Source organism: Anomalospiza imberbis, chromosome 17, assembly GCF_031753505.1.
Source record: "Anomalospiza imberbis isolate Cuckoo-Finch-1a 21T00152 chromosome 17, ASM3175350v1, whole genome shotgun sequence".
In the NCBI taxonomy this organism is placed as follows: Eukaryota; Metazoa; Chordata; class Aves; order Passeriformes; family Viduidae; genus Anomalospiza; species Anomalospiza imberbis.
The window spans coordinates 3383270-3410606 of NC_089697.1; the positions used below are offsets into that span (position 1 = coordinate 3383270).

The 27337-nt window shown below is 44.7% G+C and overlaps 1 protein-coding gene across 1 annotated transcript in view; it reads left to right on the forward strand.

Annotated features, from left to right (window-relative positions):
- The window catches only part of PTPRT (protein tyrosine phosphatase receptor type T), a 444327-nt gene that overhangs the window by 321937 nt on the left and 95053 nt on the right, over positions 1 to 27337 (forward strand). Inside the window, exons 10-11 of the mRNA XM_068207489.1 lie at positions 6998 to 7199; positions 10656 to 10758. Coding sequence (XP_068063590.1) covers positions 6998 to 7199; positions 10656 to 10758 — 305 coding nt within the window. The remainder of the gene's footprint in view (positions 1 to 6997; positions 7200 to 10655; positions 10759 to 27337) is intronic.

Here is a 27337-nt window from a genome sequence, read left to right on the forward strand (position 1 = left end):
TTCCAAGGAAATTTAGGATTTATTAATGTGTATTTCTTTGCTCGATTTTGCTGTGTTTAGATCCATAGCAGTGCTGGGCACTAAAATTTTGGGACCATCAAGTTCCCCTGGAGCTGATGGGTAAATTCTCCATTCCATATGGAAACCCTGGACAGACATTCCAGTTTGCAGAGAAAGGACAACTTTTCACTTAGGACAGTGCCTGGTCTGCAGGGAGATCAGGAAGGTGGTTAAAAACCACAGAGTTTCAGTCTTGTGAGAAATTTCCTCATCTTTGTATTTTCATTTATTCTGCATCAGAATGCAAATAAATATTTTCAATATTTCCAATCAGAATTATATTTTAGAATATATTTTTGAATATTTTTCTGTTTGTTTTCTGTCTGTGCTTTTAAACTTTTAAATTAATAATGTTTCCTTTTTTTTGAGAATACAGAAGTATTTGATGGCTCAGCTTGTCTTTAAAATAGATTATTTAAAATAATTTAGAACAGCTGCTTTCGAGCGATTGAGTCATCTTATTTTTTAGATTAGAATCTCTTGTTTGTTTTGTAATGAAATGCTTTGACACTTGGAACAAGAAATTAAGATAAATATTCAGCACACAAACCACAAGACAGGTGTTTTTTCCAGCATCCTTCTTGTTCCACAGAAGTGCCATATTTCTTCTCCAGACATGTTTTTGTGCTTTTATAAATTACTCCAGAGTTGGAAATTTCCACGGTTTCTCAAAAATTTTTCACTCCCTGATTCCCTGCAATTTCTCTTGCTTCAGAAAATTGAGTTTAAATCAGTTGAGAAGACTGGAAAGTCCTTGATGCCTTCCTTTTAGCCACCTATAATCTGGTGTAGCACACATGGAAAGGAACGGAGAAGTGATGCATTGATTTTTGTAGCAGAAATCCTCCCACCCAGGGCCGTGGGTACACACAGACCCACGAGTGCGGCACTTCTGAGTTATTCCAGCGGGGAAATGCCAGTGCCCAGCCCGTGGAGCTGCTGCTGGCTGGGAGGAGGGTGGCACAGCAGGGATGTGTGCCAGGCCAGCCCCAGGACATGCTGCTGTGGCTGCAGCTGGAGTGGCAGCTGCTGTCACTGTGCCTGCAGGTCCAGAGAGGCATGAGGCTGGGACAGAGCTCTCAGCTGTTGATCCACGCTCAGGGCAGCACTCAGAGCTAAGAACCAGCACGTAGCTCGCTTGGAAGAGAAAAGTGACTGGTTGTTTGTTTTTTGCTGAGCTGGAAGAGTTTGCCTTCTTTTCCAAGCAGACAGCTCTGTTTCCAGGGCTGCTTGCTCTGCTTCACCTGGGGTTTGGCTGCTTAACCAGCAGCACTCGGCAATTACAGAAATCCACAGACTTCTCAGCCCCACAAACGTTTGTCTAGAGGAGTGTAGAAGACCTGGTTTTAGAAATGGCAGCCTGGAGAACATCAGGTGTTCCAGGTGGTGAGGAGAGTCCTCCCAGCAGTGGGCACACAGCCAGGGGCTCTCCCGGCAGTGTCTGTGTGTCCTTCAGCCCAGGGGCTCTCCTGGCAGGGTCTGTGTGTCCTTCAGCCCAGGGGCTCTCCTGGCAGTGTCCGTGTGTCCTTCAGCCCCAGAGGTTCTCCTGGCAGTGTCTGTGTGTCCTTCAGCCCAGGGGCTCTCCTGGCAGTGTCCGTGTGTCCTTCAGCCCAGGGGCTCTCCTGGCAGGGTCTATGTGTCCTTCAGCCCAGGGGCTCTCCTGGCAGTGTCTGTGTGTCCTTCAGCCCAGGGGCTCTCCTGGCAGTGTCTGTGTGTCCTTCAGCCCAGGGGCTCTCCTGGCAGTGTCTGTGTGTCCTTCAGCCCAGGGGCTCTCCTGGCAGTGTCTGTGTGTCCTTCAGCCCAGGGGCTCTCCTGGCAGTGTCTGTGTGTCCTTCAGCCCAGGGGCTCTCCTGGCAGTGTCTGTGTGTCCTTCAGCCCAGGGGCTCTCCTGGCAGTGTCCGTGTGTCCTTCAGCCCCAGAGGTTCTCCTGGCAGTGTCCGTGTGTCCTTCAGCCCCAGAGGTTCTCCTGGCAGTGTCTGTGTGTCCTTCAGCCCAGGGGCTCTCCTGGCAGTGTCTGTGTGTCCTTCAGCCCCAGAGGTTCTCCTGGCAGTGTCTGTGTGTCCTTCAGCCCCAGGGGCTCTCCTGGCAGTGTCTGTGTGTCCTTCAGCCCAGGGGCTCTCCTGGCAGGGTCTATGTGTCCTTCAGCCCAGGGGCTCTCCTGGCAGTGTCTGTGTGTCCTTCAGCCCCAGGGGCTCTCCTGGCAGTGTCTGTGTGTCCTTCAGCCCAGGGGCTCTCCTGGCAGGGTCTGTGTGTCCTTCAGCCCCAGGGGCTCTCCTGGCAGGGTCTGTGTGTCCTTCAGCCCAGGGGCTCTCCTGGCAGTGTCTGTGTGTCCTTCAGCCCAGGGGCTCTCCTGGCAGTGTCTGTGTGTCCTTCAGCCCCAGGGGCTCTCCTGGCAATGTCTGTGTGTCCTTCAGCCCAGGGGCTCTCCTGGCAGGGTCTATGTGTCCTTCAGCCCCAGGGGCTCTCCTGGCAGTGTCTGTGTGTCCTTCAGCCCAGGGGCTCTCCCGGCAGTGTCTGTGTGTCCTTCAGCCCAGGGGCTCTCCTGGCAGGGTCTGTGTGTCCTTCAGCCCAGGGGCTCTCCTGGCAGTGTCCGTGTGTCCTTCAGCCCCAGAGGTTCTCCTGGCAGTGTCTGTGTGTCCTTCAGCCCAGGGGCTCTCCTGGCAGTGTCCGTGTGTCCTTCAGCCCAGGGGCTCTCCTGGCAGGGTCTATGTGTCCTTCAGCCCAGGGGCTCTCCTGGCAGTGTCTGTGTGTCCTTCAGCCCAGGGGCTCTCCTGGCAGTGTCTGTGTGTCCTTCAGCCCAGGGGCTCTCCTGGCAGTGTCTGTGTGTCCTTCAGCCCAGGGGCTCTCCTGGCAGTGTCTGTGTGTCTTTCAGCCCAGGGGCTCTCCTGGCAGTGTCTGTGTGTCCTTCAGCCCAGGGGCTCTCCTGGCAGTGTCTGTGTGTCCTTCAGCCCCAGGGGCTCTCCTGGCAGTGTCTGTGTGTCCTTCAGCCCAGGGGCTCTCCTGGCAGTGTCTGTGTGTCCTTCAGCCCAGGGGCTCTCCTGGCAGTGTCTGTGTGTCCTTCAGCCCAGGGGCTCTCCTGGCAGTGTCTGTGTGTCCTTCAGCCCAGGGGCTCTCCTGGCAGTGTCTGTGTGTCCTTCAGCCCAGGGGCTCTCCTGGCAGTGTCCGTGTGTCCTTCAGCCCCAGAGGTTCTCCTGGCAGTGTCCGTGTGTCCTTCAGCCCCAGAGGTTCTCCTGGCAGTGTCTGTGTGTCCTTCAGCCCAGGGGCTCTCCTGGCAGTGTCTGTGTGTCCTTCAGCCCAGGGGCTCTCCTGGCAGTGTCTGTGTGTCCTTCAGCCCAGGGGCTCTCCTGGCAGTGTCTGTGTGTCCTTCAGCCCAGGGGCTCTCCTGGCAGTGTCTGTGTGTCCTTCAGCCCCAGAGGTTCTCCTGGCAGTGTCTGTGTGTCCTTCAGCCCCAGGGGCTCTCCTGGCAGTGTCTGTGTGTCCTTCAGCCCAGGGGCTCTCCTGGCAGGGTCTATGTGTCCTTCAGCCCAGGGGCTCTCCTGGCAGTGTCTGTGTGTCCTTCAGCCCCAGGGGCTCTCCTGGCAGTGTCTGTGTGTCCTTCAGCCCAGGGGCTCTCCTGGCAGGGTCTGTGTGTCCTTCAGCCCCAGGGGCTCTCCTGGCAGGGTCTGTGTGTCCTTCAGCCCAGGGGCTCTCCTGGCAGTGTCTGTGTGTCCTTCAGCCCAGGGGCTCTCCTGGCAGGGTCTGTGTGTCCTTCAGCCCAGGGGCTCTCCTGGCAGTGTCTGTGTGTCCTTCAGCCCCAGGGGCTCTCCTGGCAATGTCTGTGTGTCCTTCAGCCCAGGGGCTCTCCTGGCAGGGTCTATGTGTCCTTCAGCCCAGGGGCTCTCCTGGCAGTGTCTGTGTGTCCTTCAGCCCAGGGGCTCTCCTGGCAGTGTCTGTGTGTCCTTCAGCCCCAGAGGTTCTCCTGGCAGGGTCTGTGTGTCCTTCAGCCCCAGGGGCTCTCCTGGCAGGGTCTGTGTGTCCTTCAGCCCAGGGGATCTCCTGGCAGGGTCTGTGTGTCCTTCAGCCCAGGGGCTCTCCTGGCAGGACAGTCTGTGTGTCCTTCAGCCCAGGGGCTCTCCTGGCAGTGTCTGTGTGTCTTTCAGCCCAGGGGCTCTCCTGGCAGGGTCTGTGTGCCCTTTCCTGCCCACTCCAGTCACTCAGAGCCCTCCTGGAGGGAAGCAGAGAAGAGCTGCACCCTGATTAGACAAGAATTGGTTGCTGTTTCAGCACCATTTGCACGTATCAGCCCCTAAATATTTCTGCTGCTGGACTGGGTGACCCTGAAAACATGCACAGCTTTGCACTGTTATGTTTGTATCCTCTGTGCTGCATCCAGGTACTGTTCATGTGTTAAAGTCAAATGTTCTGTTCTGGGGACAAGGGTGGCTCTGAATGTCCCCACGTCACCTGGTTTAACAAGGTCCATATCTACTGGGAAGGGACTGCTGCAGAAAAGGTAAACTCACATTTGGCTGTGCCACAGATCTCTCTGCTGGAGTTTGTATATCCTGAAAAGAGCCTTGGGAAATCCTGAAGTCTGATTTGAGTGAGCAGTTGCTCTGAAAATTGACCCACACTACAGTATCAAATTGGGGACATTCTCTCAAGTGCTGTTTCCTCTTTCTCTGCTTCTTGGGAGTTGACCCAGGTTGCTTTAAGGTCCCTTGTACTCATTCTCTGCTACAGTCAACAGAAAAATAAGTCTTTGTTTATTTGTTTGTTTGTTTAAAATCAGTAAGTTGTTTTTTTCTTTAGTTTTTTTTTTCTTCTTCTTGAAAGCTTTTATAGCTCTTTTTGCCTTAAGGGGATAGGTTTTTTTTTTTGTTTTTTTAATAAGGAAAAATAACTGTTTCTGTGATGATTTTAGAACTGCTGAAGGTAGCGGAATACATTTATTTATATGGATGGAGATCAAGGACAAATGCATCTTTCACTTGTATTTATAACTTTCAATATAATGTGCTTGAAAATAAATACCACTGATTTTGCATAGGCCACTGCCTGACCTGGGCATCCTGTGAATGTGCTGTTCAGTGCCCCACGTATAGGAAGTTCCCTTTCTTTTCCCCCAATTCTTATTTACTAATTCCCCTTTGCAATTTTATAGAATTTCTATTTCTCTAGCTCTTGATGTGTCAACAGAGCATACAAGATTGCATTGGCTCATTCCTACATAACATTAAATTAAATGATTTTTTCTTTCTAGAGTTAGCTATGGCATGGACAGGGTCATGTCTCTGGATTTAAGTATTTGTTTCTCAATTTAATTCCAATGGTCTTCTCACAAATTCCCTTGCCTTGAAGTGCCTTGTTGCAATAAGAACTCTCAAAATACTGTTCCATGCCATGCTGGTTCTTGACTCTCTGAGGGAAAAGCAGAGGGTGTAGAGATTTTCCTCCTGTTTTTCATTTTTTGTTTGTTTTAAGAACCATTATGCTCAGAGGTCTCTCTTTCTCAGGTGTCTGGTATGTAATATAAATTTAAACCCAGATTGTAATTCCTGGAAAAATTAGCTGGTTTTCAATGAAATCACCTGCAAGCTGTCTAATTATAATTCCTTTAGGAGTTCTGCTTCTGTACTTTCTTGTTGCTGCTATAATTCATGCCCTTTCTCTGTTACACTGCCTTATCTTGGATGTCAGCTCTGTCTAAACTGTTCTTCTCTGTCCAAATAACAGGATTCACATGCTCTCACCCTTCTCTGGTGTCAGTAACATCAGTCTTGGTCTCTTATTTATCCTGTTATTATTAAAGCCTCCCTTTTTAAACACTGGATATTTATTTTTCCTCAAAATGCAACATTTTCCTCCTGTCATAAAGCAAGTGACTTAAAGATTTTCAAAGGCTCTTTCAGAAAGGCTGGGAATTAGATTCTTGTGGAGACCTTAATAAAAAATTGAAGACCTCATGTATTAACATACATTGATTTATTCATAGTGTTTCATTACAAATAAGTGAGGATCCCATAATATCAAAAAAGGTTAGGAGAGCAGCAGAGCATGGTACATTATATTGACAGCTCTGTTGAAATTGAGCTGCCTTGGGATTGAATTTGGAACTCGGGCAAGGAATTGGCTGGTAAATAAGTCATGAGTTTCCCTTGAAGTGTCTGTACATCAGGAGGGTTGCCATGGGTGAGCATGCTGAGCTCAGGCAGGTTTCAAGGTGTGCTGGCACCAGCTCCACGTGTGCTCAGGACATCCCTCCAGGTCTGGAGCCCTCCTGGCTTCCAACCAGGTGTAAACCAGACACTGCACCACGTGTAAATCTGCACTCTGAGGCTCAGAATGAGGGCAGGGAAGGGACAGCAGAAGCTGATTTCCACAGAGAGAAGAGCTTTTGTCTAAAGATGTGGTGATCTTTATTCCATTTAAACATATTATTTCATTTCAGCATATTCCCTGCAGCACAGGAAAAGGCTTCCAATGCTTTTGTTGTCAGAAAAAGGCTTCCTTTGTTTTCAGCTGCCTTTTGAGGAGATGATTTGCCAAAGGGAAACGTATCCATGTTTGCACTGAGGGTTTTCATGAGCTGTGGGGTCTTGCAAGGATGATTCTCATGAAAATCCTGCCGGCCGTGCTGTGTGCTCTGGTTTGGTGACAGAAGTTCTGAGCTTGGGAACATAAAGCAACTCTTTGCATCTTTTGTTGTAAGTCAGCACATGCTGAGGTTTTAGCCAAGAGAGGAAATTAGTTTTTCCCTAAGTAAAGCCTTGGAAAAATTGTCATGTTTGTTTGACAACACCCAGACACAAAACGGCTCATGGGAGATACAGAAATAATCCTGAAATAATTCCTGTGTTTGCGGTTCAGCCTCAAGTGGTGACAAAGCAGGGCAGCAGGGAGAGGCCAGGTGCAGAAGGTCCCTCACCACCTTCCTGTCCTTGTTCTTCGTTTGCAGATCACGTACAAGGCCGTTGGGTCTCTGGATCCCACTGCTGACCTGTCCAGCCAAAGAGGGAAAGTCTTCAAGCTCCGGAACGAAACTCATCACCTTTTTGTAGGATTGTACCCAGGCACCACCTACTCATTCACCATCAAAGCCAGCACAGTCAAGGGCTTTGGGCCACCCATCACCACCCGGATTGCAACTAAGATTTCAGGTACTGCTTTGGAGAAGGAGAAAAAAAAAATCTAGGGCTTTGTGCTTTAGACTCAAAGCTGATGCATAAAATGATAAAAGATACTCAGCTCAGTGTCTCCCCAAGTTTCATAGGGCAGAGTTTTGAAACGGCCACAGACCTTTGTTTATTCGGGTTACAATTACAGGGGTTCCTTTGAGGGTGTCCTAAGTATCCCTGGATATCCGTGGAGCATTTTAAATGAGAACCATCATTAGTTCCACAAATGAACTACCCTTTTAGTAATTATTGTTAGCATTATCTGCCTGGTTGGGGAAGCTCCTCTGTAATGTGGTTTTTATTTTCAGGATGTACCAAAATGGATGTAATGAAGTAATGGGATTAATAGTGCAAATAGAGTAACAATAAGGGAGGAAAGCTGTTTTTCTTGGGTTTTTTAATGGGTAAGAGCAGAGGGAGGGCTTGAGGCAGACAAGAATATGAAAGGCATTAAAAAAAGGAGGCAATGGCAAAGAGAAATTGTGGGGGGGGAAAAAGGGGGAAACAGGCCAGTTATTAAAAAAATATGGACTGTAGTGGTGATATTGGGCAGATATATGTGAATTTTAACATTTGGGTGATAGCACTAAAATAAATTTTTAAAATAGGTTTTCTAACAGAGAGGAAAGCTGTCATCTTTTGGACTATTTTAACAGTTTTTTCAGTAAAGTCAAAATACACATCTGGAACATTCAGGACACTGGTAATGCTTGAAATTATGGCTGGTTATTGGAGAAAAGATTGCACTACAGTATAGATTTTCCACTGCCCTATTTCAAAATCAGTTAATAATAGCTTGTTGTGAGCAGTAAGTGACAGGGTAAGTTTTAAGGAAGCAAAGCACATCTCCTCCCTCTGCTCAGGGTTTGAACCCTTCACATTCAGCACTAAAGCCCTGAACCACTTGAAGTAAAAGCCATTAAGTGTCCAAACAGCTCCATGGGCTATTGGGGGTTCTGCAGCCCTGCTGTGAAGACACAGCACAATGTGCACTCCATTGCCTTGTGACCAGAGAAATAAAAAACCACAGCAATGGTTTGAGGGCCTTTTCTCCTCTGATTCAGTTTCTTTGCATTTTACCATCCCATGAGTGCTCAAATTGTGTTAACAGCTTGCATGAGTGCCAACTATATGCATACTGAGTTTGGTTTATTGACTTTTTTACCCCCCATCTCCCAAATATCTGTCTCTCAATAGGTGGGTATAAAATCCATGCAAGCATTAGGGTAGTCTCTGGCATTAGATTCTCTCATTGTATGGTCAAGTTTCTGATACATTTTCCAAATAATTTGAAAAATACAGTTAAATTTGCTCTAAGAGGCAGCCTCAGGTTAGTAGGGAGAAGAAGGATTTTTGCACTGACAGGAATGTCCTTGTGAGGATGTTTGGTTTTTTGTTTTTTTTTTTTTTTTTTTTGTTTTTTTTTTTCCCACATGGAAAGACATCTGTGCTGTAGCAACGTGTGTCTGTTTCTTTGGGTGCACCAAGTTGTGCTGTAGCACTGTCCCCTCTTGCCAGAGCAGGGGCTCAGCAGCTCCTGCTGTGCCATCGAGGCCAGCAGGTCAAGGGAGTGGATTTTCCTCCTCTCCTCTGCCCTCATGAGACCTCACCTGGAGCTCTGCACCCAGCTCTGAGTCCTCAGCTCAGGAAGGACATGGAGCTGTTGGATTGAGTCCAGAGGAGGCCACGAAGATGCTCCGAGGGCTGGAGCCCCTCTGCTCCGAGCCAGGCTGGGAGAGCTGGGGGTGCTCACCTGGAGGGGAGAAGGCTCCAGGGAGAGCTCAGAGCCCTTCCAGGGCCTAAAGGAGCTCCAGGAGAGCTGGGGGTGCTCACCTGGAGAGGAGAAGGCTCTGGGGTGACCTCACTGCATCCTTCTACAGGAGTACCTAAAGGGGCTCCAGGAGAGCTGGAGAGAGACTTTGGACAAGGACCTGGAGTGACAGGACAAGGGGAATGGCTTTAACCTGACAAAGGGCAGGTTGGATGTTAGGAAGAAATTCTTCCCTGTGAGGGTGGCCAGGCCCTGGCACAGGGTGCCCAGAGAAGCTAAGGCTGCCCCTGGCAGTGTCCGTAGCCAGGCTGGACGGGGCTTGGAGCGCCCTGGGACAGTGGAAGGTGTCCCTGCCCATGGCAGAGGTTGGAATGGATGATCTTTAAGATCCCTTCCAACCCAAACCATTCTGTGATCTCCAGTGATCGCTGGTATGGAAGACCACTGGGGATGTGTCTCCTTTCAATGCTTCCCCTTGATGGAAACCACCTTATTCCAGAGAAATCCTTCTTAAGCAGTTGACATTCACTCTGAATGCATTTCCAGCTTATTGACAGGGAAGCCAGCAGCTGAGCTGATAATAGCAGCCCCCATTCTTGACAGTTTTGAGGCATTTAGATAAAAATCCCAATTGTAAACAGGATTACAGTGGAAATCACTATGAGAGGATTAAATATGGGATCCCCCACAATGCAGCTTGCCCTTGTGAGCTACAGGTGAACTATTTGTGTGAATTCTTCAGTTTGCTTTATACTTTAAAGTTATTTCAGCAAAACCTGCATCTTTGGAACAAATTTGTGCTGTTCTGACCTCATGATCTCTTCAGGTCTTCAGCAGTAAAACTTGTCCCAAACAGATGCCTGCTCCTGGGAAAGGAAGAAGCCATAAGTGAAACATATTTCCTAAGGAAAGTTGTCCTACTTTCATGGAATGGTCCTAAGAGAAGATAACAAAGCAAAAGGAGAAACTAGAGTTTGGCTGAGTGGGGTTTTATTCATTGGGTTTCTGTATTGCTTGGGGGAACACGTCAGGGATGGGGTTGCTGTGGCTGGGCACTGCCCAATGGTGGCACTGGGATCCCTGCAGCTGCCTGCTGAGTCAGCAGCACTTAAGCACCTGGGTAAAATGTCCTGGGTTTGGGTGCAAAAATAACCTGGCTAATTTGTGCTCCTCTCTTTTCATCTTTTGTGTGTCCTAGCACATCCTCCAGCTAATCAAGGGGACACAGTTTAAGTCTGTGCATTAAAATCTCTTAAGATGTGAGAGGGCAAATCCACTGACCAGAGCAGGGAAAAAGATTCAGGATTCAGGGGTGCTTTTCTTAGCTCTGCCACTGATTCACTCATCCTAATAGTTTGGGGGTTTTTTATAGTGTCTATGCAGTTTTCTTTCCTCACCTTTAACATTGAAGGAATGATCCTATCTCAAGGCCTTACTAAGTCCTAAAAATTCAAGACAGGATTTTCAAAGCCAGCTTGAAGATTGTCCTATTCTCATTTAGTTGGAATGGAAAAAGAGTGTACAAATATTTAAGCAGTTTTGATCATTCTGATCATAACACTGGGAAGTATTTTGACATTCCATTTGAGAACTGTTAATATGATGCTGCCATCCCTACCAAGGGCAGTGGCTGGTGCATAATGAAGGCGTTCTTTGTTCTGCTGCAGCACCATCTATGCCGGAGTACGACACGGACTCTCCCCTCAATGAGACTGACACCACCATCACCGTCATGCTGAAGCCTGCTCAGTCCCGGGGAGCACCTGTCAGGTGGGTGTTCTGTCTTTTCTCTTCACACTTCCCTCCTCTCCTTCCTCCCCAGTCTTCCCTCACTCCTCTCTCATTCTCCTCTGGTAATGGAGCTGCCGAAAACAAGCGCTGACTAAAAGGCCAACTCAGCTGTTGATTCTGCCTTTCACACTCTCCTTTCATGAATGCTTCAGCCTCCTTGCCTCCCGCTGTTAACCTCCAGGAAGGATTGCTGCTGGCACTGTCGGGGTTATTACCCTCTCAGCATCACTTCAGATGCCTTTGCAATGCTGGAGCACAGCAGGATGTAGAGCTGGAGACTGAACATCCCCACACGAGGGTGGAGGAGGCTCCAGATCTCCATCCTGCCCCCTCTTCCATGATGAACAACGCCTGCTGGTAACTATTGTAGGAAAGCCTGCCCTGTCTTTAATGCTTGTGGCAGTATTTGCTCAGTTTCTGGATTTAACACACTGCTCACATTCATAATCCAGCTGTGTTGCTGGGCTGGCTGTGCAGTGAAGTCCAGAAAAAAGGAATTTTGATTTATTGAGGCTTTGCTAGCACAGACAAGCGGATCCTGCTGCAGAGTAGAGGATTTACTGATCACAGAATAGTTAAGCTTGGAAAAGACCTCCAAGACCATCGAATCCAACCTTTTACCACTCACCACCTTATCAAACAGACCAGAGCACTGAGTGCCATCTGCAGTCATTTCCTGAACACCTCCAGGGATGGTGACTCCACCTTCTCTATGGGCAGCCCCTTCCAATGCCTGACCACCCTTTCTGTGAATAAACTCCTCCTGATGTCCAACCTGAACCTCCCGTGGCACAGCTTGAGGCCATTTCTTCTTGTCCTGTCCCCTGTGGGAACAAAGCCTGACTCCCCCCTGGCTGCACCCTCCTGTCAGGGAGTTGTGGAGAGGGAGAAGGTCCCCCCTGAGCCTCTTTTTCTCCAGGTTAAACAACTCCAGCTGCTCCTCACCTGACTGAGTCTCCAGCCCTTTCCCCTGCTCCATTCCCTTCTCTGGACACGCTCCAGCCCCTCAATGTCTTTCTTGCAGTGAGGGGCCCAGAACTGAACACAGGACTCAAGGTGGGACCTCACCAGTGCCAGGTACAGGGGTGCCATCCCTTCCTTGGTCATTTAGGGGCAGGGAGCTGCCCGGGCACCCACGGCATAGAGTGGGCACCTTGCAGGGAACCTTGCTGCCTGTCTGAGCTGGGTCCTGCTCTGAATGGTGACATGCTGATGTGGGACGCTCACCTTCAGGTCGCTCCCTGACTTGGGGTTCTGTACTCATCACTCTCTTCCATCTCAGTGAATTTGTGTTTGGTGTAAGGCACCAGCACAGATGAACAAATTTCCATTCTGAGCCCACCCTGCCTTACCTGCTGTTGCCACTCCTCCTGCCAGGCTCCTCAGCTGACAGCAGCAATTGGAATCACTTATAAAAACAGCGGGTCCTACCTTGCAGAGGGGTCCAGCAGGTATTCATTACCTCCCTGTGGGATCTTGAAGCTTTTACCTCCAGTTTTCACAAGAGACTTTTGAAGTTTTTCCCATGGGTGTTATTTTAAAAACACCATAGTTTCCCCTTTCATAATGTGTTTCTTTCATTTTGGGTCTCTGTATCCCACTGACAGGTACTTAATGCTTTTGAAGGATGCCCACTAAGTATTCAGGAGCAAATTGCTCCAGATGCAAACTACTGGATTTAATTAAATATCCTATATCAGCTGCTGGTCCCCCAGCTGTGTTATGGCTTAGCCCCAAATTGCAGTGACAAGCTCAAACAAAAAAAAAAAAATCCATTCTTTAGGACTAAGCACTGCCCCTTCTCTGGTTTTTCTGAGTAATGTATTTCAAAGTTTGCTTTTCAATCTCTGGTACTCCATATGAGCAAATTTAGGAGCCTGTTTTCTGAGTCCTTTAGGGATGTTTTTTTCCTCTGGAAAAGAGCAGTAAAATCACACAGCTTTGTTTTGTTTTATTTCTTTATATGGGGGAACATTCCTGTATCTCGTTTTACCACCTGCTGTCTTAGCAGTGTTGCTATTTTGTCTTTTTATTGAAAAGTCTTGTGATTTTTCTCAAAGTCGATTTACTGCACTTTAACTGCATTCAGTGAATAATGCCTTTTCCAGCAAATGCATCTGTACATAAAATTGGTAGAGATTTTTTATAAATTTTCACTCTGATTTCTTTAATTGCATTGTAGCCCATTACACATGTTTGCAGAAAGTGCAATATTTACATGCCACATCTAAGTGATAAAATTATTTCCTATAATGAGTCCATTTCATTGACTTACAGATGTGGCTATGAAAAGCAGAAGGGCAGGGGGAACAAGGGGGAAGAAGTCTTGGGGAGAATTTTAGCTTTTTATTAACTCTGACAGGCTCAGAATTCTTCCCCTGTAGAACCATCCAGACTGTTCTTAGGCTAACCTTAATAAATCCAGTTATTTCAAGCTTCAATTCTCCCAGCCTCTTCCCTTTTCTTTCAGTCTGTTCTTCACACTGCCCCATTTGTGAAATTCTCTCAAAATACCATTTCCAGAAATGGGTCTCATTCCCTCAGAGAGAGATCAAAAGAATAACACGAGTAACGTATTGTGAACTGCTTTTGGCACCCATAATACACAAAAATGAGGTGGTTTTTCCTCCTCAGTGTGTTTTATTCATTCAGCTGAGATTAAATGCTCTTTGCTGTTGTCTGGTTAGGTGTTCTACCTTGTGGTTGTGTGGGGTTTATTTCCCTCATTAATTCCACTTGGTGTGATGCCATGCTCTGTCCAGTTGCTGAAGGCATTAAGGCAAGCACAGGTTTGAGACAAAGGACTGAGCAACCTCCCTGCCCAGCAGTGAGATGGTGCAGAGGATCCTGTCCAATGGAAGTCCTGGTGGGATGCCTTCTCCTGGCCTCCCTGGTGGATGTGACCATGCTTTCCTGGATCCTTCATCTCCCAGCCTGCCTCAGATGGGGCTGAACAGCTCCTGAGGAGTCTGAAGTGGATTTCCCTCACACCTTCCTATAAAAGCTCTGCTGTTCAGAATTTCTCTGGACAGGAATGAGTCAGCTCCTTATCCCATCAACCTGAGAGTTTCTGCTCTGCAGTTCTCCAGCTTTTATTATAGTCCTTCCAAACTGTGAAGATGAAAAACAATTAATATGCAGTAATTATTTGAATATTTCCTCTTCTGTTCAGGGGATGGTGAGTTGGAGAACATGTAGGGATGTGACTGTAAGGCAATATCTGTACTTGGTCTTGAGTTATTTCATTCTGCTGTAGCACAGAGATGGAGCATGGGCTGCAAGAACATCTTTAGAATAATACAGAAGGATATTTAAAATAAGATTAATTGTATTTTCATTCATCTGAAATGGAGGTACACTAAATCCAAAGTCACTTTCAGCATTAAGACACTTCTGATGTTCCCCAATGCTCATGATAAATAATTTAAATGTGGCTGTTTATAAAAGTAACGATCATGAACTCGGTGTTGTTAATGATCTATAGATAACAATGAGGACTCTTCCATGCAACCTAATAGGATTAATACAAACTTAGATATTCTTTGATCTATTTTGTCCTGTTGCCAGAAGAAAGTCTCAGCAAGCAGAAATATTCTCCCTCGTGGCACAGGCGTTTAATTTTTGCCTTTATTTTTCGTGGTATAACCTGCAGAGTTTGACTCCACATTGCCCTTTAAAAATAACTTTTAGGTGTTCTTATATCAATCTAAACTATGTGAATGGTGCTATGATTGATTTGCTGGAGGCTGACATTCATCTATAATACATTCACAAGAGGAAGGAAGAATGCAAGTGCTCTCAATCTTTACTCCTCAACTCTTTCCTGAAAACCTTCAATGAGATTTTGAGGATATTTCTGCCTTTGAATCTGTTATTGTCAGGAGGGCTGAGTTGGTCCTTCATAGATTATTCACATATGACATCTTTAGGCCTCTATTTGAGAATTTATATCCCACTCCCAGCTTGGAAATAACACTCTGAGGGCTTTTATCTGCAGGACATGTCCACAGGCTGGTTTTTGTGTGTTGGTTATTTGAAGGTCCATCTGGTTTATTAACACGCAGTTGGTTCTGTCAATCTACCTATACTACTGTTATGGAGAAAATCAAATTTCCAGAGCATTTGTTAGTTCTGAGGATTTCAGAGCTTAGATAAATGCTCCCCTTAGGTGTGATTGCCTTGTCAATACCCTGCTCTGCATGGTGGAGCTGTAGGACACTGCAGAAGGACGTTCGAGAGGAGTCTGCAATTATTTTGGGGTGGAGTTCAGAAAATAGAAAACTTTTTTGTTGGAGCATTATGGATTTGGTCTCTCTTCCTGCAGTTCTCAGAGGTGTGTCAGTAAATAATCTGTGATATTTTTTTATGTGCCAGCACATAGGTACAGATGGGTCAGTTTATTAATTTACATCTTAAAGGAAATACATAAATCTGAATAAGAGAAGAGAATTTAAATATTTAAAATATATTAAGAAGGACTGAGTAAAGGTGAAATAAATATTCTCATATCAACAGCCAGCCAGGAGGAAAAATTAATTTATATAGGCCAAGCCCTGTGTCACACTTGAGAGTTATTATTTGATTATTGATCTTCCAAGCATGAAATAAAGGGAATTTTTTTTACATATGACGCTAAAAAATTTAAGAGAAGACAGCTGTAGTGTTGTTTACAGAACATGTAAGAACAGAGGGTTTTTTCTGGTTTTATATTCAAGCTATTCTCCCAGAAAAAAATCCTGTTGGATGTATCTGTGCACTTAGTATTCCTACATGCAATAATGAGTAAAAGTTTCCTGGAAGGAAGGGCCATGCTATTGCTTTCATCTTACGTTAGAGAATTAAAGTAGCTAAAACTTGTCTTTCTATCTGTAACAAAGTAAAAATGAAGAAAATTTGGAGCCTATGGCTCCAGGTATATAATCTCTAGGTAATTCTTTCTTTTTTGTGATTTTGGGCATTACTGTTCATCCTGAGCCTGCCTTTCCTGCATCCCTCTCCCTGGCATCCTTAGTCTGATTTTGCTTTTACTGCACAGTAGTTCTTCCCAGCCTTACAAAGTAGTGGTTTGCAAGCCCAATGACCTTGATTCTGTGGTGGAAAACCTCTAAACTCACAATATTTGCTGGTGTTTTTGCTTTGCTGTGCCACTGGTGACTTTGGTTTGTAGATCTCCATTAGTATAGAGGGAACAGTGCTGCTCAGATTTCTGCTTTGCAGCTTCTTAGTGGCATCACATGAGCCTGCCTCAGGCATTTATGTTGATAATTAATTCATTAATGCCAGAAAGGGGTGGCAGTTTCTAGTTCTTAAAACTCCCACGTAGAGAACCTTGTATATGAAAATAAAGACTAGAGTGAAGGAGCAGCAAAACAATAAAAGGGGTGCTGAGGGTGAAGTTATCATGCCCTTGGTAATTCAGAAAGATAAGATTCCTTGATAGGCACATTCTTAGTACTTAGAAAAGAAAATTCCTGGTCTGCTTTTTCTGAGCTCCTATTTAAATATCTGCATCACATGAGTTGGTTGATTCAATAGAGGGCAAGCAGTTGTCACTTTTAATTTTGTAGTATTTAATGTCGTCTTTTAATTTTGTAGTATTTAATGAGAAATGAGATTATCAATCTAGGCTTCTGCTATTATAAGCTGAATTATCTGTATTAATTAACATCTCCTATAATATACCTCAGGGATATTGTTCTGAAATCGTTCAAGCTGAGTTTCTCCTGCCTAACACTCTGCCTTCAATTTAGCTGAGTTTGGAGGTACATAAAGAAGTTTCTTCTTAGTGATAAACCAGATCTACATTTTCTTCAACTGTGTGTGAATGTGAGAGAAGGAAAATGAGAATTTGGGCGAAAGCCATTAAGCACTTGAAATTATTATGAATATTAATGTGCTTTGCTTATTGTAGCAAGAGTAAAGCAAAATGGAGATACAGGTGTGGAAGGTACAACCATAAGTATCAGGAAGGAATATTTAGTCTTGTGTAACATGGCAGAATTAGTTGAATAGGGGCTTAAAGGTTTTGTTTAGTTCCCTGAAGTGTCAGGTGTTAGTCCCAAAAAGTGAGGCTAAAGGGCATTTTGGGTTAATTTTCTCATCTGGTACAGGAAATGCATTTTCCTGCTGGATCAGCACAACGGGCAATTGACATTCAGTCCCCTAAAGAGGAAAAATCTGCCTTTTACCATTTATCAGCCATCCAAACCATGGCCATTTTCACAGCCTGGGTGACCTGCTGTGTCTTTGACCATTCCACAGGGAGCTTTGGCAGTGGGCAGAAATGGGAGAGAAAAGCCATAAAATTGGTGTCTATTTGAATGATAATATTTTAACAATCAAATTACATGTGGAGCAAATTCTTTGATGCCAAGCAGCATTTTATTAGTGCTACAGGGAGGCTTTTGCTAACACTTTTTAGTGTTGTGAAGATCTGAGGATACTGAGTAAGGGAAAGGAGGTTTTTTGCATAAATCTTTTATGCTGACTACGTAAACCGCCAGATTTAATTACAGCAACCAACAGGTTAATGAATTATGAGCTTTAGGCTGATATTCACCAATTGATGGCCATTTCCTCACATCAAGCTGTCACCCTGTTAGATAAGGGAACAGGAGAAAGTACCCATGGTTCCAGTTTGAGGGTTTCTTTTCCCAAGACATTTCTTTGCTCCACAGCTCTCAGAGCCACTGTGCCCCTTCCTTGTTGTCACAGAATGAAAGGATAATGACAAACAGCACAAAAGACTTCAAAAATCAGAAACTCTGACTTGCAGGAGGTGTCACAGTGCCAAGCCTGTGAGAGCTTTTGGATCAGACCCTTTGATGGAATAAGCTGACCTGGGCCACAGCTGTTCAGGAGTTGGAAGCCCACAGGAAGGACCTTGGCTCTTTTGGAGGATCATCAAGGATGATTTACTTAATTGAAGCAGCTCCTTGAGGCACTTAAAATGAAGTGGGATGAGTCTGAGCACAAGTCCCTGGCAACTGTCCACCCCTCAGGAGCCCAGGCTTCCCCCAGCCAGCAGTGCCTGTCCCAGGAGTGAGGGTGCTGAGTTCAGAGGACAAGTGGCCCTTCCTTCTCTGCTGCACGTGGCAGGAGATGTTCACACAGGCGGGTGTCCCTCAATGTGTCTATAACAACAAAAAAACACAATAAAAGGGAAGATGAGCAAGCTCTGCTTTGCTGTTGCAGACTAAGGCATTTCAGGATTTAATTATACTACAGGTATATAAATTCCGGAAACATGTTAATGCTCCCGTGATTAAAATTATAGAGGGCCTAATTGAAAAAGCATAAACCGAATTGAAGAATTCCTAATTATAGTTTGCTTTGAGGTGTTAATTTCCTCCATAATGAATGCATAATTTCTTGGAACTAGAAAATGGGGTTGCTGCACCAGTGCGTGGGATGCAGATGGAATGAAGGGATTATCGTAAATGCAGCCAGACAATTCTCAGGAATAAATCTCTGCAGCCATGATGCTCTTCTGCCTCCCCATAATTTCACCTTTCCTTGCACTGTGGTTACCCAAAGCAAAAGGCAGAGCCAGGAACGGTGAAGGATTTGCTTGCAGTGCAAAAGGAAGGGTGTCACCGTGATTTTTTAAGATTTTCTAAAGACTTCTGAGTTTACATTCTTGTAGAAAACTTTCTCACACAACTTTCTGTAAACAACCTATTGTTTTGCATTCTTTCATAGAGGTGGAGAAATTTGATGTACTGGTAGTTTGTCCAGTGTCGTTGGAGAGGTGGCACGTTCACCCTCCAATCCACTGGCACCTTTTGAGAACTATAAATGATTGGAGTCAGAGGAAATAAATTAGTCTCTTCATCATGACCATAGCTGTGGTGCGTCGTTTTTCCTTTTGTCCTCTGGTGACAGAAGGGGAAATAGGGCTGGTGTCATTCAAAGTAGTCATGGTGCAAAAGGGAAAGGCGAGGAGAGAAGCAGAATGTGGAGTATTTCTAGTGGGAAAGTAAAAGTAAAAGAGGAGGAAATGCCAATTTCCCTTGTGGCCCACCTTGACAGATCCCTAAGGAACTGCAGGAGCTGATGTTGATGCAGGTTGAGGGCTTTTTTCTGCCATAGGACACAGCCTATGTGTAATGTTTGCTCTTTTGTAAAAAATACTCTCAGTTTTGAAGGGAGTTGGTGGACTACAGGATTGTCAAACGCAATCTCCTAACGTTTAAATCCATCCCATTCCCACTGTGGTGGGGGTGGGAGATGTTTATGGATGAATTTCTGCTGAGAAGTTCTTATCCTTGGGACTTTCCCACTCCCTCTGTCCTCAATTTCCCTTCATTCTGGGTCAGGAGATGTTGTAGTGAAGGCACCATTTTAGATTTCTCCCTGGTATCAAAAGCATGACAATTTTGCACTTTCTGAAAAGCAAAATGTGTCCAGAAAAGGTGGAAAGGAGCTGGTGTGTACTCCTGCAGCTTCAGGTGCTGAAAATCTGTGCTAGCCTTCCCCAGGAGAGCTCATCATCGTTGCACACTGACCACAGGATTGGGAGTAGTTGAGTAATGAAGTTTATCAGAAGGCTGTAAACAGATCAGATTCCCTCTTTTATCCTAGTCTTTTTCTTAGCCTCTTAATTTAAAAAATATCCAAACAGACATGACCTCAATAAAATTATGTTTCCAGTGTTCTGTCTTAAAAAAACCATCAGTTTCTTCTGTGTGGGTTTTCCCCGCATAGCTATGTCTGTGGAAAAGGCAGAAGAAGCTTGAATTCCCAGCTAGATTATTTCTGCATCCAAATGAACCTAATTTGATGGAAGCCGTTGGAAAAACCCAAATTAATTCTGACTGAGAATATATGCAAATACCCCCATCCTCTTGTTCAAGCTGCTGCTTTTATGGAGGGCATGGCAGGAGGTGCTGGACAGTCCCTGTAAGGATTTGCCATGGTCTCTCCTTGCCCTGCAGGTTGTTCAAGAACCACTTTGCCTCTTCTTGTCCTTGAAACATCCTCCTGATCTTAAACCAGCACTTGCTGAGGATGACAGGAGCTCAGTCAGCGATGCCTGTCTAATACAGAGCAACATTAACAAAACAGAGGTGTGGTTTGGCTTTTTTTTTTGTAGATTAAACAGATGGCAGGTGGCTCAGGAGGGAAGAGGCACCTCCAAAGCCACTCTCTCAAAGCTCCTGTTGCAGTGAAAGCTGTATCTGTCTGCACTCATTATCTTTAATCTGCCAGCAGAAAATAGCATTGAACTGGAGAGAGGGACTGGGCCAGTTCCACCAGGGAGCAGCAGCTATTATGGCTAATCTGGTTGCAAGCCAGGTCAGGCTTATGGAGATGGTTGAGATAATGGAACACAGAGCTTTGAAATGTCCTCTGGTTTTTTTTTTTTTTTTTTTTTCTAGTTTTTTGGGGGTTTTTTTTGTTTGGTTTTTTTTTTTTTTTTTTTTTTTTTTTTACTTCCCAGAAGATTAAATGGAGAATTTAAAGCATTTAAGAGAGTACAAGTAATAGGACACATGTACAAGTAAACAGATACAGGAGCAGCGTTCTGGCAGGCTGGGGATGATCTTTCTGCAAGTCTGAATTGCATCTTTTATTAGGGCAAATGCTACAGCTGGGGGAAATGGCCCTTTAAGTACACAAATCCTTCTTTATGGTCAGTGAATGCAGCTGTGTTCTGAACAGCTCCTTAGGTTTTGTTCATGTTACCACATTGCTGTTTGCTGTGCGCTGCTGCTGTGGTGATGGCCAGACTTTAGAGCTACATGGGAATATTTGGATTTTTGGATACCTTTCCATAGCCTCTTCAGTCAGAGAAGAGTCATGGTAGGTGGAACCTTATGAGGTTGGAAACATTGATTTTAATAGACATATTTATGTCTAGGTACATACATAGGTGCACACAGGGGTGTTTAGATGTGCACGTATAGAATCATTGAAGCACAGAATGATTTGGGTTGGAGGAACCTTAAAGTTCACCTGGTTCCAAGCCCCTGCCATGGCCAGGAACAACTTCCCCTATCCCAGGTTGCTCAGAGCTGCATTATTTAAATCATCATTGTTGGCACAATGTTGTTACTGGTGTTTATGGTTCTGTTGCATCTTTTGTGTGGTGCAATTTTAAGACAGAACCAGTCTCCAAACTCCTCCTTCCCAGCACTGTCTGCTCCTCCCTTATCACTGCAGGTCACATCTCTAGTGATGGTCAGAAGTCACATTTTTCTCCTTTTTTCCCCTGATTTGAAAGATTTGGTAGGAATAGCATGTGTTCAGACTGGATACTCCAGACTCCATTAGACAGGACATATTGGCTGGTGGGTGGATGGAGGAATATTGGACAGGAAAGTGTGGATTTGTTTACATACAACTGATACTGTGATATCAGACAGAGTCACATTCCCCATGCCACTGTTTATATATCTGCAACAGTGGGATAATTACTGTGCCTTGGGGTTCTGTCAGGATAAAAGCTACGCAACCCACGAAGTTCATGGAATATTTGACATTACACTGTCACTTTTTTACTAAAACCCCCACCTAACCACCACCAAAAATCCCCAAAACCCCAAGCAACCCCAAAAAAACAACACCCCCTTCCCCCAACACCTTCCAACAGTTTTCATTTTTTCAGTCAGCTGTGGGAGTTGTATGTGAGACTGCAAAGGAATTTCAGACAAAGCATGTTGGCCAAAGACAGCATTTGTTAGAGTGACACTGGCAGGATGCTCTTCTGCAAACACAAACATTTTGTTTGGGTTTGCTGTTTCCTCAGGCTCGACACAGTGCACAGTTCCTGAAATAGATGCCACTGCCTGCCCACAGGCAGCTCAGCACAGCTCCTGCTGCTGGCTGGGGACAGCACAGACCCATCTCTCTCCCCTGGACAGGAACCATGCAGTCATTAAACATCCTCACTTTTCCCAGTGCCCATTCCAATCACTAGAGAAATTTAATAAAGCTTGAAATTTTAGTGATAAAAGAATGGCCGTGTGAAAAGGATGACTCCAAATGGTTTTACCCAAGTGTGAAATCGTTACCTTTTGTTTCATGAATTTCAGGGTCTGACATGCCCTAGTAGTAAATCTGGAGCACCGAGCTGAATATGAGAGTGGAAGAAAATGTGAAGAGACTTTTCCCAGCCTTCTTGATTATTAAATGGATTTCATTATTATTGGCTCTATCTCAGCAGGTTTTTTTCATCGCAATGGCAGTAATTACCATCTCTTCTTCCTATGCCATTTTTTACAAATTTGGCTGAATTTGAATCTTTTTTTTTTGGTATTCTTCAACTTTAGTGAACATAGTAGAAGAGTTGTTTAAATTAAATGACTGTTAAAAGAACACGCAAAAATAACTCCAAAATGAAGGCTCTGGTGTGAATAACTTGCAATACGAGAGACTATTTCCTCAAGCAGCATCACTATTATCAGCTTTATTTTTGTGAATGCCTTGCAGATGTGAGCAAGTTGATTGATGGCAGTGCAGACCAATATTCATAATGGGCCACTTTTTGAGTCTTTGAAACAGCCAAGCACATTCCAGAAGATAACGCTGTAGAACAATCTCTTTTTCCCCCTATTTTCTGCATGAAACTGTTTATTGAAAGCAAACCTTCACTTCAGCATATTGTATTCTGCATGGAGCTGTTCCAGAGTGCAATGGAAACAGCAGCAATCTTTAATTGATTTTAATGCATTTCGAATCAGTTCTCAAATAGACAGAAAATTGCAGAACAGAGCACTGGGTCCTGTCAGGGCGTCCTAGGTGTCTGTGAATGCAGTTCATTATGGTTTGTAGATTAGTTTCAGAGTTTCTGATTAAAAATGCTACTGGAGGTAGTGAGGTGACATTTTCGAATATGTGAAGGCAGTAACTCAGTTCTCAGAAATATATTGGCCCCTGTTGGCATCCAGAAAACTTTATGAACATGGAAGCTCTCCAGGGAGTTGACTCTCGGGTGCTGGAATGTTTGATTGCCCGAGGTGCCTGGTCAGGAAATTCACCCTTGGAGCCCAAGGAAAGCAGTGCTGCAGTGAGTGAGTGACTCAGAGCAGTGAGTGTCAGCATCAGCCTTTATGGCAGTTATCCCTTGAGATTTGTAAACTTTAGGAGAATGCATGTTATATAAAGCTTTTTAAAACTTGATTTGGGTTGAATTTTTTACAAAATCTCCCATATGCAGATTCATAGTGGGGCTGGAGGCACACTGTGAAAAGGATCTATTTACAGTTTAATGTCACCATTTTTTAGGGTAAATAATACAGATTACTGATATATGGAGTCCCTTTCTTCAAAATTCCCATTATTTTATTTCTTACTGTCTCTGTGGCAGAATTCAGTCTTTGATCTCGATATCTTTAAGAGGGGGAAATAAAGATGTTGATGCTACTCTTGTGTCTCAGTGTGCATCACTGAAGGCAGCTTGGTCATAAAACAAGCATCTGCACTTCCAATGGCTAATCTGAATTCTAAATGTGGGTGTCAGGCAGCACATCAAACCCTCTCCCATTCCAGTATCCTGGGAGATGGCTCCATACTGTCAGAATAAATGTGATGAACCTTCATGGATATATACAGATATACTTACTTGGGCTCAACCAAATTTAACAGGATCACAAGTTGAATGCAATAATCAAATGATAAAAAGCTGGTGCTCAGTTGTCTGTAGCTGGAGTCTTATGTGGCACACAAGGGGAAAGAAGCTGAAGTGGTTGTTGGTCCCTCTACTTATTGTACCTTTGTCCCTGCTCATGTGCTGCTGATGCCTTTTCTTTATCTCTGTGCAGGTCAGACAGTATTTGGGGTTTATTTTCATAGGTTTTGATGGCCTTTTTGGAATTGATGGATCTGTTCCTTCCATAGGATATGTGCAGGAGTGGAAACAACATCCAGCTCCATGTCAGCTGCTACATCCCACATGGGGAGGCACAAATCCTTCCTTCATTTGCTCCTTTTTGTCCTTCATTCTTTGAATTAAAATAACCAGTAACAAGGAAACCACTACTCTCTTATTTCCTGTAGCCTATCAAAGAGTTATTCTGGAAGTAATGTGTTCATCTGAGCTAGAAGTGGGAAGTTCCTGTTCTCTGCAGGATGAACAACAAAACCAGCTCGCAGTAGTCTGCTAAAAAAAAAGCACTACAACATCAAGCTGTACTAATTGCCACTTATTTTTGCTCCCTGGGAGAAAATAATATTCGAAATAATATATGGCTGATAATAAATTTATGTGTTAAATGAAAATATATTAAATCTTTATATGATGTGAAGGAAAGTTTAATAACGAGATTGGTCCAGAGGGAGTACTCAGCTGCTGAAACATTGTTTCTTTTAAGCTTCAATAATTCAGGTGAGTGGATCACTGCAAGGTTACAAAGAAATTATATTCCTTTTCCTACCCTCTCATTATCAAGATTGTAGTGAAGGTTTCACCTTGTTGATGTGTCAGGATACCAAATGCATGGGCCAGATGTTGGATGCTTTATGGAGAACTCTGACTCAGCTTTTCCTCCCCACATTCCTGTGCATACTATATTCAAACTTTGAGACTGATCTTAATACTTAATTTGTGGACAAGTATTGCCTCAGTCCATCATCACAAAAAAAAAAAAAAAAAATCAGGGAAAGGAGAAGCCTGAGGCAAACAGAGAGATCTCCATCACAGCAATGGGCTGTGACTGGGAATGTTGATTTTTTTTTTTTTCACACTGAATAGGGAACTCATAATTTAAAAAATTACCTTGTAGGTGGTGATAAGGGCACCTTTCATTCCTCTGCAGACAACACTTCTGCTGTGTCTCATTCTGGTGGGTGCTTTTATCAGTGATTTACAGCCGAGCTGTCAAAAACTTTAAAAAGCTTCTATTAAATTGATGTGGATTTATCTATCTAAGACCTTTGAAATTTATAAAGGAGCCCAGTTTTGGCCTCCTTTTCTAATCAGAGTGTGCAGCTGCACACAGGGCAGTCAGCTCCCCAGCCTTCTAGGAGGTCAGGCATTTGTTTTGTGGCCCAGATTTGAGAATCCCTCGAGAGCTGTCTGCAGAGCAGAGCCTGTGGATGTTTAGAAAGGAGTCCCTGGTGTTTTTTATGGCAACAGCAGCATTATTTGGCTGCTCCAAAGTGGGCTGGGGTGGCACTGGGAGCACAAAACCCCTGCTAACTACCACCCTGCAGCACATCCATGTGTGTTTGATTGCAGTGTTTCCAAATGTGCCCTGACATTAAAAACTGGAATGCAGGAGGTAGTGTGGCTGTATCATCTTTCATTTCACTGGCACTGAAGTTGTTATCTCGTGTAGGGGTTTGAATGCTCTGTTTTTGTTGTCTCTTTTAATGTCATTTCTATGTATGACACTGACTCTCGTATCCAGCTGGGCGTTTGCAGCCGAGGCATTGATTCCTGCCAGGAAAGCCATGGTAGCTGATCCTGGCTGGGAGCAGCAGCTTTGAAGCCTGAGATGGGGAGAGCCCCAGGAGATCCATGTTACTGCCTACCTGGTAGATGGAATAAGAGTTATTAGAATAGTTTGGATATCTCCTCCTTATTTTCATTGCCCACTTGCTTTTTTTATCCTTCCTTCCAGTACCACTTCATGGAAATCCACTCCTCCTTTCTCTTTCTGTAATCACACTGGTGATAGCAGGGATAGCAAATGGCAAAGACCCTGCTGAGCCCTGACCCAGAGATGTGAGTGCAGCTGAAGGGCTCTTTTAGGCCAAAAGGGCAGATCCTACTCACTGAGTTTATCCTGAGTTAGTGCCCAACCACAAACTTGGGGATTGTGGTGCATCCCACCATGTTCCCATCTTCTGAGCAAAGCTGGATTAGTTTTACTCTGCTGAGAAATGTTGTGGTAATGCAGACGGTTTGCTAAACTTTAGGGTGTGTAATAGGACATTTGCTACTCAGAATTCCCACAGCAATTCCATTTGGGTGTAGGATTGGTGGGTTTTTGCTCCAAGTTGAAAGAGCACCTCAGTGCAGGTGTGAAAGCACTTGCTGTGCTGTGCAGCATTTCACTGGTTAATGCAGAGAAGTTGATCTCTGAAAATGCCCTAAAGGCAGGCAGGGAAATTCTGTTCCTAGGTATAAACAAAATAGGAGGAGAAGAGAATAACTCAAAACAAAACAAAAAACCACACAAAACACACAAAAAAACCACAAAAAAAACCACACACAAAAAAAAAAAAGAGTCTGTGCCAGTCTGTGTCCCTGCTGGGATGAACTGGGAATCCTGCCCTTCTGGAAGGTCTAGACAGATCAAAATACCAGGATCAAAACAGAAAGTGAGACCCACAGTAACCATTTGATAAGGGAAGCAGAGCTCAGAGTGATAATCTTCAGCCCAAAGTGAACTTTGAACTCAGACATGCTCTTGGCTGCTTGACCACTTCGTTTGAGAGTGGCCAGGCTCAGAGAAGAGTAAGGCTGGAGGGTGCTGGACCCCAAGCCAAGCAGTCAAGGCAAAGATGAGGGTGCTGTGTCAGTCAGTGTGAGCTGGGGCATCAGGGAGAACAGTGCCATGAAAGCAGTCAGTCCCCCACCCTAAATGTCACCAGAGGAGGGCTTTTAGCCAGCAGGAGCAGTGACAGCAGTGCTAGCTCAGATATCTGTTCCATGAACGAGGAGGCAGTGTTTGAGCAGGAGATGAACAAGATTTTAACTTGAACACAAAGGGGAGAATTGCTACAGCCCAGCTGAATGTTCATGAACACACCGTTGTGCTGCCAGGGGAACCTTGATTCATTTCAAAAGAATAAACATAAAAAGTAAAATTTCATGCCACTACAAGTGTGAGTTATCCCTGTGAAGGGAAGAAGTACCTTAACAGCTAAGTAGGAGAGAGAAAATGTGAAATAATAGAGGCAAAAGAGTATCTGTGACTGGGTTCAGTTTAAAAAGTATCTGTGACTGGGTTCTGTATGTATCAAAACTCTTGCTCATGATAAAAAGTGTCTGTAGTGCTCTAATGATTTGGGAAAGAGTTCAGTTACCTGGCAGTTCATGTCCCTGGGAGCTTCCCCTTCTCCAAAGACAGGCAGTGCATGCGTTCTTGGCTTGCAAGTGGGCTAACCAAGAGAATGAGTGTCACCCTTAGGTCTGGGGAGAGAGGATGAGGGAGTTCTTGGCCTCTGTGTAGGCTGAAAGCAGATTAATATATGTCTGTACATATATATTTGTGTATATACCTAAAGGAAAACATTTTCTATGACCAGAAAATTCAAGTGTTTAGGATTGGATGAAACAGAAACCAAATGGTTTTAGGTTAGAAGGCATCTGGGAAATATCCATAAAAGTGTCAGCTACAATTTTGCACATGGCTGACAAACAAAATGACAAAATTTCTCAGTAGTGTGGATTATTATGGCCAGAGAGAAGGGTCAGAATAAGAATGTACATTCTCAGTAAACAGTGGCCAAACCAGCCCAGCAGGATTTGCTATTGCTGAGCTGAGGAGAGAGTTTGTATTGAACATGCTTGCAGCTCCCACTGCATCCTCAATGATAATACTTAAAGTGTTGCTTGGAAACCTGTTTTTGTCCTTTTAAAATTGTAAAATAAATATCAGAGAAGGTC